This window comes from Ornithorhynchus anatinus, chromosome 1 (assembly GCF_004115215.2).
Source record: "Ornithorhynchus anatinus isolate Pmale09 chromosome 1, mOrnAna1.pri.v4, whole genome shotgun sequence".
Lineage (NCBI taxonomy): Eukaryota > Metazoa > Chordata > Mammalia > Monotremata > Ornithorhynchidae > Ornithorhynchus > Ornithorhynchus anatinus.
This window is the reverse complement of record NC_041728.1, coordinates 154,987,148-154,997,728: the sequence shown is the minus strand read 5'-3', so window position 1 is coordinate 154,997,728 and position 10,581 is coordinate 154,987,148. Positions and strand designations below refer to the sequence as shown.

The following is a 10,581-nucleotide window of genomic DNA, read 5'->3' as shown; positions in this document are numbered from 1 at the left end:
GTGGCAGAATAGGGATTAGAACCCACGACCTCTGACTCCCAAGCCCGTTCTCCTTCCATTGAGCCACACTGCTTTCAGTAACTAAATATTGGGGCTTAATACTTGATTTTTTTTCTTTAAGTATTTGCTAAGCACTTACTATTCCAGGCACCGTACTAAGCACTGGGGTACGTACAAACTGATCAGTTTGGACACAGTCCGTATTCCACATGGAACTCACAGTCTTAATCCCCATTTTACAGTTGAGATAACCGAGACACAGAAGTTGCGTGACTTGCCCAAGCTCTCACGGCAGACAAGTGGCGGAGCAGGGGTCAGAACCCAGGTGTCCCTGACTCCCAGGCCCATGCTCTATCCATTAGGTCATCCCATTGCTTCTCCCTCATACATGAAATTAGGTAAAAGCCAGTTGGAGGTGATGTAAATATTTTGATGCCTCTTTTCTGGGGCAGAGTAGAGGTGATTACCCCAGCATTTAGAACAGTGCTTGGCACATAGTAAGCGCTTACCAAATACCAATATTATTATTATTTTAGGAAAGATGTTTACTGTGCAGGACACAGCATGAGCCAGCAGCAACAAGATCTAGCATAGAATAGACAATCAGCAGGGAGACTACGCCCAAAGTCAAGCAAAATCCTTCTCCATAAGCAGTAGGGGCAGAGGCCCCAGTGTGGCCTCCACTGAAACAAGGTGGTAAATTCCTCACCCAGGGAGGAGGGAGACAGGGAAGACATGCAGATTGTCCACTGGGTAATGAAGGGGAAAGATGTACTACTACTACTACTAATAATGTTGGTATTTAAGCGCTTACTATGTGCAGAGCACTGTTCTAAGTGCTGGGGTATATAGGGTAATCAGGTTGTCCCACATGAGGCGCACAGTTTTAATCCCCATTTTACAGATGAGGTAACTGAGGCACAGAGAAGTTAAGTGACTTGCCCACAGTCACACAGCCGACAAGCGGCGGAGCCAGGATTCGAATCCATGACCTCTGACTCCCAAGCCCGTGCTCTTTCCACTGAGCCACGTTGCTTCTCTATGATAATAATTATGGTAGTTAAGCGCTTACTATATGCCAGGCACTCTACTAAGCGCTGGGGTAGATATACAAGCATATGAGGTTGGACACAGTCCCTGTCCCATGTGGGGCTCACAGTCTCAATCTCCATTTTACAGATGAGGTAACTGAGGCCCAGGGCAGTAAAGTGACTTGCCCAAGATCACACAGCAGAAAAACCCCGTGGCAGAGCGGGGTTTAGAACCTCTAACCTTCTGCTTCCCAGACCCGTGCTCTATCCACTACACCATGCTGTACTAAAAATGGGTATTGGTATAAACAGCTAAGGGTTGTTGAGAAGCATCATGGTTTAGGGGATAGAAAGGCCTGGGAGTCAGAGAGGCCTGGGTTCTAATCCCAGCTCTGATGCCTGTCTGCTCTGTGACCTTGGGCAAGTCACTTCACTGCTCTGTGCCTGTTACCTCGTCTGTAAAATGGGAATTGAATCTGTGAGCCCCATGTGGGACAGGGACTGTGTCCAAGCCAATTTAGCTTGTACCTACTCCAGTGCTTAGTACAGCACCTGGCATATAGTAAAGAAAACCCCCCAAAACCTCGCATTAGCTCAATCACTGGTATTTATTGAGCACTTACTGGGTATAGAACAGGCAGTCATATTGATTGAACAATTACTGTGAGCACCGTACTAAGCACTTGTGAGAGTACAACAAAAGAGCAGCATCCTGTCCAGATGTGGAGACTCTTCTCCCCATTAGAAAGAGTAACCCTGGTACACATGGCTGAGCCCGCGGAGTGTTGGGGCAGCGTCTCTGCCAATGTTGGGTCCGGTGGGGCTACTAGGTCCATCTCCTGCCGAGCCTACTGGACGTCATGCAGCCGATGGAATCGATCTCCACTAACGAGCACTATGATTCCTAGCCCTTGCTGAATGCAGTGTGGTGATGGTAATAATAATATCGACAGTATTTGTTCAGTGCTTATGTGCCAGGCACTGTAATAATAATAATAATTATGGTATTAAGCGCTTACTATGTGCCAAGCACCATTCTAAGCACTGGGGCAGATACAAGGTAACCATGTTGTCCCATGTGGGTTCACAGTCTCAATCCCCATTTTACAGAGGAGGTAACTGAGGTACAGAGAAGTGAAGTGACTTGCCCAAAGTCACACAGCAGACAAGTGATGGAGCAAGGATTAGAACCCACCACCTCTGACTCCCAAGCCCGTGCTCTTGCCACTAGGCCTTGCTGCTTCTCTATTAAGTGCTGGCTGGGGTGGATATAAGCAAATCGAGTTGGACACAGTCCCTGTCCCATGTGGAGCTCACAGTCTCAACCCCCCCTTTTACAGATGAGATAACTCAGGCCCAGAGAAGTGAAGTGATTTGCCCCAGGTCATACAGCAGATGTGTGGTGGAGTCAGGATTAGAACCCATGACTGTCGGACTCCAAAGCCCATGCTCCATCCACTATGCCATGCTGCATCTGGGGCTTCCAAATGCAGAGGGAAAGCAGACTCACCAGGTGGGGCTGGTTATAGGTCAGCTTGTGTTAAAACGGGGGCCAATCTTAGCAGATGCGGATCGAGAGGAGACCACGAGAGGAGGTTGGCAATAATATAATCAACAATGGGTAAGAAGTCCAAGTCATTAGATTATGATAAGTATTTTTCAAATGCTTTTATTCACAAAAGAACCAGATTCACAAGGTAGTTTCCTAAATTGGCTAGATAATAAATATTTTAATAAATTATGGTATAAATACATATAATTTAATTTTCACATCCTTACAAATGCTTTCTACTTCATAAATAAATATTCTAAAATAAGTTATATTTGAGTGTTTGATATTTTTGAGAACTTTTTGGGATAGAGATAGCTTATAAATCTTACTCTATTAAAGTATGGTTATAAGAAAGATCATGAAGGGCAGTAACATTTGCTCAGCATTTGCTCAAGAAAATTGAACAGGAACCTATCCCCAATCCGTTGCGACATATACTTAAATGAATAACTTATTTTGAGAAATTTGTTGAATGCAGTGAATTGTACCCAACTATTTTTTTGATGTTTGACATAATCAAATGCAATGGACTAAGCTGTGGTCAGAGAGAATCTTGTCATTTCTTCCCATCTCCCCTTCTTCCACCAACGGTTAAGCTTTCTTTGGTCTAATATTTGCGAGGAATCACTTTCAAGGCTCAATAATGACAAACTTCAAGAAGAATTCTGGTAGTTCATCAGTCTGTTGATTGTCACAACACGGATTCTGAATGCCTGAAGAAGTATGCAGAGCTTGATCTTGGTTTTATAAAAATCGTCTGTCCTATAACTTGTAGTTGATGTGGGGAGTGTATCTGGGGTTTCCGAAGGTGCGGGGATATTCAGGGCCTAAAAATAAAAATATTGTGATTGATATAGGTTCCATCATTAAAACATGTATCAGTACAAATGTATGAAGCCAGCCCAGCAGATCCCACCACCCACTCAGTCATTAAATTTCCCAAAGCAATCCCCAGAGCTACTTTCAGCCAGATGGCCAGCCAGAGCACAAGAGAAATGTGCTGCTCATTATCCACACATGCATCTTTAACAGCACTTTGAAAAGATCCTTGAAGCTATTTAGGAAATCATCAGTGGGAGTTGTGTTTGCAAAGGAACAATTCAGTTAAGATGACATCTGTTGCAGCCACCAATTAATTTGCCTTACCTTAGAACCAGAAAGGGATTGATTGCTATCAATCAGAACTCTTTAATCACTCAAAGCTGCCTTATTCCTATCAGGCCTAGAAACAGCTATCTTAATGATAACAATAATAATAATAATTTCATCTTGGGTCCAATGAATCAGGATTTGATGTCCAAATGAAGACCTCCTTTAGCTCTTTTTGCAGTAATTAATCACATGCCTTTCAGCAATGTCTGAATGTTCACAAGGGGCTGGCTGCTTTGAAAGTTGAAGATGAATTTTCTCTGTGAGAGGCAGTATGGTCTAATGGATAGAGCAGGGACTCCATGGGAGTCAGAAGGGCTTGGGTCCTAATCCCAGCTCTGCCACTTATCTGCTGCGTGTCCTTGGGTAAGTCCCTTAACTTCTCTGTGCTTCCATTACCTCATCTGTAAAATGGGGATTAAGACTGTGAGCCCCATGTGGGACATGGACTGTATCCAACTTGATTAGCTTACATCTATCCCAGCAGTGGTACAGTGATACAATGCCTAGCACATAGGACGCGCTTAACAAATACCATAAAAAAAGGAAAAACAAATCACAGTTCCTCTCATTGAAGTGCTTTCATGGAGTAGGTCAAGTCCATTTTTTGGAAGCAATTCAAATTTTCATGATATCCCCACTCCTCTTAACCTGCTAGAAGGTCAGATTGATATCTGGCCCCTAGTACTCCCAGAAACTGCAATTTGAACAAATGATTTATTGGTGTGAATCACAATACACAGGAAGGACCTGATTAAGTGGAAAAGTGGCATTCCTAATAATAATAATGTTGGTATTTGTTAAGCGCCTATGTGCCAAGCACTGTTCTAACCGCTGGGGGAGACAGAAGGTCATCAGGTTGTCCCATGTGGGGCTCACAGTTCTTGTTCTTGTCTGTCTGTCTCCCCCGATTAGACTGTAAGCCCGTCAAACAGCAGGGACTGTCTCTATCTGTTGCCGACTTGTTCATTCCAAGCGCTTAGTACAGTGCTCTGCACATAGTAAGCGCTCAATAAATACTATTGAATAATCCCCATTTGACAGATGAGGTAACTGAGGCACCGAGAAGTTAAGTGACTTGCCCAAAATCACACAGCCTACAAGTGGCAGAGCTGGGATTAGAACCCACGAACTCGGTGACCAGCCCCATCAAGTTCCTAGGAAGTAGAGAAGCAGCGTGGCTTAGTGGAAAGAGCCCGGGCTTGGGAGTCAATTTCCCATTTATAATATAAATAGACATTCCCCCTCACCTATCTTTCTCCTTAATAAGTTTCACTGGTGCATCAAGAACTCCGTACAGATACATCCCGTTCCCCAGAACAAGAATATCTACAATAGCAATGATGCACATACTGTACACATTTAGGAGGTTGGCTTTCCCCGTACTTTCTGAGAGGCAGATTTTAGGTCCTTGCCACCATCTGTAACCACAAAGTTTTAACTCTTCCCAGACATCCCAGATCATTTCACTTAACATTTTTGGGTATATGGCTACCCTCTCAAACCACCTAGGAACGGTTCAATCTAAAGCATCATTAGCATGGCCTAGTAGACAGAGCATGGGCCTGGGAGTCAGAAGGACTTGGGTTGTAAAAAGACTTGGGTTGTAATTCTAGCTCCTCCACTTGTCTGCTTTGTGACCTTGGGCAAGTCGCTTCACTTCTCTAGGTCACAGTTACTTCATCTGTAAAATGGGGATTAAGATTGCGAGCCTTATATGGGACAGGGACCGTGTACAACTCCATTTGCATCTACCCCAACGCTTAGTAGTGTCCAGCACACAGTAAGCACTTAGATAGCATAAAAATTAGGTCATTGGTAGAAGCAGCGTGGCTCAGTGGTGCTCTGCACATAGTAAGCGCTCAATAAATACTATTGAATGAATGAATTAAAGAGAACGGGCTTGGGAGTCAGAGCTCATGGGTTCGAATCCTGGCTCTGCCACTTGTCAGCTGTGTGACTGTGGGCAAGTCACTTAACTTCTCTGTGCCTCAGTTACCTCATCTGTAAAATGGGGATTAACTGTGAGCCTCACGTGGGACAACCTGATTACCCTGTATCTACCCCAGCGCTTAGAACAGTGCTCTGCACCTAGTAAGCACTTAACAAATACCAACACTATTATTATTATTATTAGAAAACCTATGAACCCCTAGACCCAGAAAGTGTCATTATATAGCAAACTAGGCTACATTGCTTCCAATCAAACTGCAATTTCTTTAATTAATTCACTGTGAAGAAAGTGTTTGTTGCTATTATTGAGCATGCTGAGCCAGCACAGACAATAAAGATGTTACCAGTATAAGAAAAATAAGAGCACCTAAGCTATAGGGGCTGATGAGAAAATGTAATATACTTGGTTTCTCCTTTCTATTCTCTTACAATTGATTTTCCAGGGAACCTGGGATTGGGTTGAGAGAATTGATGACATGTCTGCAGGCGATTGTTTGGGTTCTTAGATTCATGATATGGGGAGCAGTGAGATAATTCGAGGTGTTACCATTAAAATGATTAAGACTCCCAGGGCTGTACCAGTCCAGATTGGGAGATGAAGAAGAGTAAACTCAATGGGATTCTCCATTGCTAACCATATGACAATCAGGTCTCTTCACTCTGAGGAAATGATGCACCTGTTTGGTTTTTTCCCCAATGTCTAGTTTTTAATACCTAGTGGCAGAAGAAGGTCTTTTCAAAGTGCTCAGTAAATCCGACATTGATCGATTAATAATAGGAAAGATTTACCTGCATGAGTTCATCTATTGCAGCCAACATATTGTGATCTAGAGAAATCTGCCTCCTATGATCACTTGAAAGAGTTTTATTGATTGCCTTGAACTCCACTTTGTATTTTTCCAGATCCTCAGAGATGCTTTTCAAACACCTTTGGCTCTATGAGACATTAAGTGTGGAATAAGGAAATACTGTCAGTTGCCCAAAACATATATTTTATTTAAACTTTAGTTTGTCGACTTTGGCTTACCAGATTTAGATAGGCTTCTGTTTTCACGCAAGTGCCATTCTGGAAGGAGAAATCAGATATGTTATACATAGTCATTCCAAGGTTATTCAAATTGAAGTACAGAACTTAAATTCTCCTCTACCTTGGTTAACTCTTCCAGAAAACATGCCTTCATAGTATTTATTTGGTTTCTAGTGATATCTTCATGGTCAATCTCTTCAGGGGTGCAGGAGTAAAGTTCCAATATTTGACTTGCCTGTGGAAATCATTAAAAGGGCACAGCTTGAATCAGCATACTGAATGTCATAGTTGGTGATTTTAATTGGTGAGGAGGAGACTCATGACAACATGAGTTATGACAGAAGTGGTTGCTCTTTACTTCCATCTCCTTCTCCCACGGGAAATTCTGGTTAACCACCAAAAGGTAGGAAAAGACTAATTTACATCTTCTTTCTCTCCCTCACCCCCTTCTCCTGTACCAAGGATGTCCTTCATTGGATGTCATGTTTTCCATTCTGTAAACATTATAAATCATTTTGACAAGCTGGGCTAATCAGTATCCACACCCTCCTGTGAGTTGGGAGACACTGGGTTTTCTAATACATATTTGTTTCTGGGAAATGGATGTGTTTCAAGAGCATCTTTTTGAAGTACAATAAAAAAAAAAGGGAGGGAAGTGCATGATTGGATGTAACAATCCAGCACAGTCTAGTCCCCAAAATAATAATAATAATGATGTTGGTATTTGTTAAGCGCTTACTACGTGCAGAGCACTGTTCTAAGCGCTGGGGAAGATACAGGGTAATCAGGTCGTCCCACGTGAGCCTCACAGTTAATCCCCATTTTACAGACGAGGTAACTGAGGCACAGAGAAGTTGTGACTTGCGCACAGTCACACAGCTGACAAGTGGCAGAGCCGGGAGTCGAACTCATGACCTCTGACTCCGAATCCCAGGCTCGTTCCACTGAGCCACGCTGCTTCCCCAAATAAAATAAGAACAGTTCTAATGACTAGTCATTTATGCTATATGAAGATTAATGCCTAATTAAAATCTGTTTCAAAACTACTGTTTCAACCAAATTCTTGGCTTATATCTATGGTGGGTTTAGATTTACTAGCAGTATGGTCCAGTGAAAAAAAATACAGGCCTGGGAGTCAGAGGTCCGGGGGTTTAGTCCCGACTCCCCAACTTGTCTGCTGAAAGGCCTTGGGCAAGTCATTTAACTTTTCTGTGCCTCAGTTTCCTCCTCTGTAATATGAGGATTAAATACCTAGTCACGTTCCTCCTTAGACTCTGAACCCCATGTGGGATACGTGTTTGATCTGATTTATCTCAGTCTATGTCAGTGGTTGACGCACAGAAAGTACTTATCAGATACCTCAGTCACTATTATCATTCGCAAGGTAAAGGACAACTCTTCTGTGGCTCTAAGAAATCCTGATACACGTTCCTCCCTGTTAAATCGAAGGTAAGCACCACATTCTTCTTTATTACATATATGATAACTACATTAGACTTTTTCCCAGAACCGCATTCTTATTGGGTTTTGTTGAACATATAAAACCATGTAAGATAAAAAGGTACTTTCCCACGCCGATAACCTGTGAAAGGCTACTTTTTAAGTTGCTTGAGATATTATTTACTAAAAATCAAATAAACTGATTCAGAGTAAGGAGTGGGTGGAGGCATATTGCTTAAAAGGAGTTTTTAAAAAAATTCATTCAATCGTATTTATTGAGCGCTTACTGTGTGCAGAGTACTGTACTAAGCGCTTGGAAAGTACAATTTGGCAACAGAGACAATCCCTATGCAACAACGGGCTCACAGTCTAGAAGGGGGAGACGGACAACGAAACAAAACAATGGCAAGTAAATCAAAAATGAATCATAAAACAAGCAAGAAAACTTAGATAAACAGAATTTCAATATCCAGAGGTCAAAGAAGAGAAAAACAGACATCATTTCACACCGAAACTTCTGCTTTGGCAGATGGACACCTGGCTAGATGAAGCTTTAAAATCAGAAAAGCAACAGGTTAGATTACACAGTCAATTAAAGTGGATACATTACTTTCACACATCCTTGGAAGAGTCATTTTTCTGACCCCATGATAATGTCGGTCCGGCGAGGCGTCACAATATGAATTCAACGCCAACACCCGCCTCCTCCCAGAATCGACAATTTTCGGTCGGGACAGGAGCTATCGACGGGCTCGGTGGTCTCTCTGGGCCCCGTCCTAGATGATGGCTCCCGTTCAACCCGTACAGGTTAATTTAGGCGTGCGGACACACGAGCAAAGTAATAAGAGCCGACCAATGTCTCCGAGCGCCAGGGTGTTGGTGCAGAGAGCAGAGCTCGGGCGGCCCACTCACCTTCTGCCAAGTGCCGCTTATCGCGCCTAGGAGCTTTTTGGCGACGTCGGGGTGCCGAGGGTTTGGCTGTGGGTTCAGCGGGTACGTCCTGAGGCAGCTGAGCTGTCCCAGCAGGATAATGGCAGCAGTGAAGAGGATACCTGGAAAAGACGGCGTTGGCCCCATCAGTGACCCGCTGCTGTCGAGGGCTCCTGTGCCAGGCAGGCCCCTCCACCCTGCCTCCTCCTCGTCCTCGTCGTCCTCCCGGGTGGTGGTCTGGCCAGGCCCAGTGGGCTGCAGGATTCCCCAGCCCGGTGCGGCCCCCCGACCCCCGGCTCTCCATCCTATCCTTCTTCCCCAATCCCACTGGCCCCGTGGCTATGGGGGCAGCGGGGAGGGACGGTCGCTTCCAACCGAGGGCCGTCGGGGCCGTTCGGGGGGACAGTCCGGGGGTCGTCCGGGGAACCGTCTGGGGGTTGGCCGGTGGCCGTCCTCGGGGACAGTCCGGGGAACGGTCCGGGGGACCGTCCGGGGGTCGGCTAGTAGCTGTCCGGGGGATAAGTCGGGGGTCGGCAGGGGAACCGTCCAGGGGTCGACCGGGGAACCGTCCGGAGGTTGGCTAGTAGCCGTCCGGGGGACAGTCAGGGGTCGTCTGGGGAACCGCCCTGGGGGCAGTCGGGGGTCGTCCAGGGGTCGTCTGGGGAACCGTCTGGGGGTCGGCCGGTGGCCGTCCGGGGGACCGTCCGGGGGTCGGCCAGTAGCTGTCCGGGGGACAGTCGGGGGGTCGGCTAGTAGCCGTCAGGGCGACAGTCCGGTGGTCGTCTGGGGAACCGCCCGGGGGGCAGTCAGGGGTCGTCCGGGGGTCGACCGGGGAACCGCCCGGGGGGCAGTCAGGGGTCGTCCGGGGGTCGTCCGGGGAACCGCCCGGGGGGCAGTCAGGGGTCGTCCGGGGGACCGTCCGGGGAATCGCCCGGGGGGGCAGTCGGGGGTCGTCCGGGGAACCGTTTGGGGAAGAGTCCGGGGGTCGGCTAGTAGCCGTTCGGAGGACAGCCAGGGGGGTGTCCGGGGGACAGTCGGGGGGTCGTCCGGGGAACCAACCGCCTGGGGGGCGGTCGGGGGTCGTCCGGAGGACAGTCCGGGGGTCGTCTGGTAGCCGTCCGGGGGACAGCTCGGGGGACAGTCCGGGGGGAAGGTCCGGGGGTGGGTCCGGCTTGGGGGGCTCGAGGTCGGCGGCGCCGGGGGCCGGGGGGAGGGTGGCGGGGTGTTGGGGCGCTACTCACCGGGCTTCCGGGCCATGGGGGCGGGTGTGCGGGGGCCGGGGCCGGGGGGGAGCGGTGTCGGGGGTCGGTGGGCGGCGGGGGTCGGCGCTGGGCGAGAAGGCTCCGGGCCCGGCGGGGACCCCCGCCTTTATAAGCCCCGGGGAGCGGGGCAGGACTTTCCCGGGCCTCCTGCCCAGCCCAGCCCCCCCCCCCCCCGGGATCCCCCTCCCGGTATCCCCCTCCCCCCTCCCGCAGCGTCGCCCCCCGCTTCTCCCTCCA

At 47.4% G+C, this 10,581-nt stretch overlaps 1 protein-coding gene across 2 annotated transcripts; it reads right to left on the bottom strand.

Moving 5' to 3' along the window:
• Positions 1 to 2,684: 2,684 nt before the first annotated feature.
• Positions 2,685 to 10,355, bottom strand: IL12A (interleukin 12A). 2 transcript variants are annotated; one of them, XM_029074061.1, is made up of 6 exons: positions 10,324 to 10,355; positions 9,065 to 9,204; positions 6,834 to 6,947; positions 6,713 to 6,751; positions 6,475 to 6,621; positions 2,685 to 3,410 (listed from the first exon to the last, which is right to left on the bottom strand). In XM_029074061.1, the coding sequence occupies exons 1-6, from the start codon at positions 10,337 to 10,339 to the stop codon at positions 3,237 to 3,239; spliced, it is 630 nt and encodes a 209-aa protein (XP_028929894.1). In that variant the 5' UTR covers positions 10,340 to 10,355; the 3' UTR covers positions 2,685 to 3,236. The 2 variants fall into 2 exon arrangements, with proteins under 2 accessions (XP_028929894.1, XP_028929832.1); XM_029073999.2 differs by lacking the exon at positions 10,324 to 10,355 and having other exon boundaries at positions 9,065 to 9,697.
• Between the last annotated feature and the right edge of the window lie 226 nt (positions 10,356 to 10,581).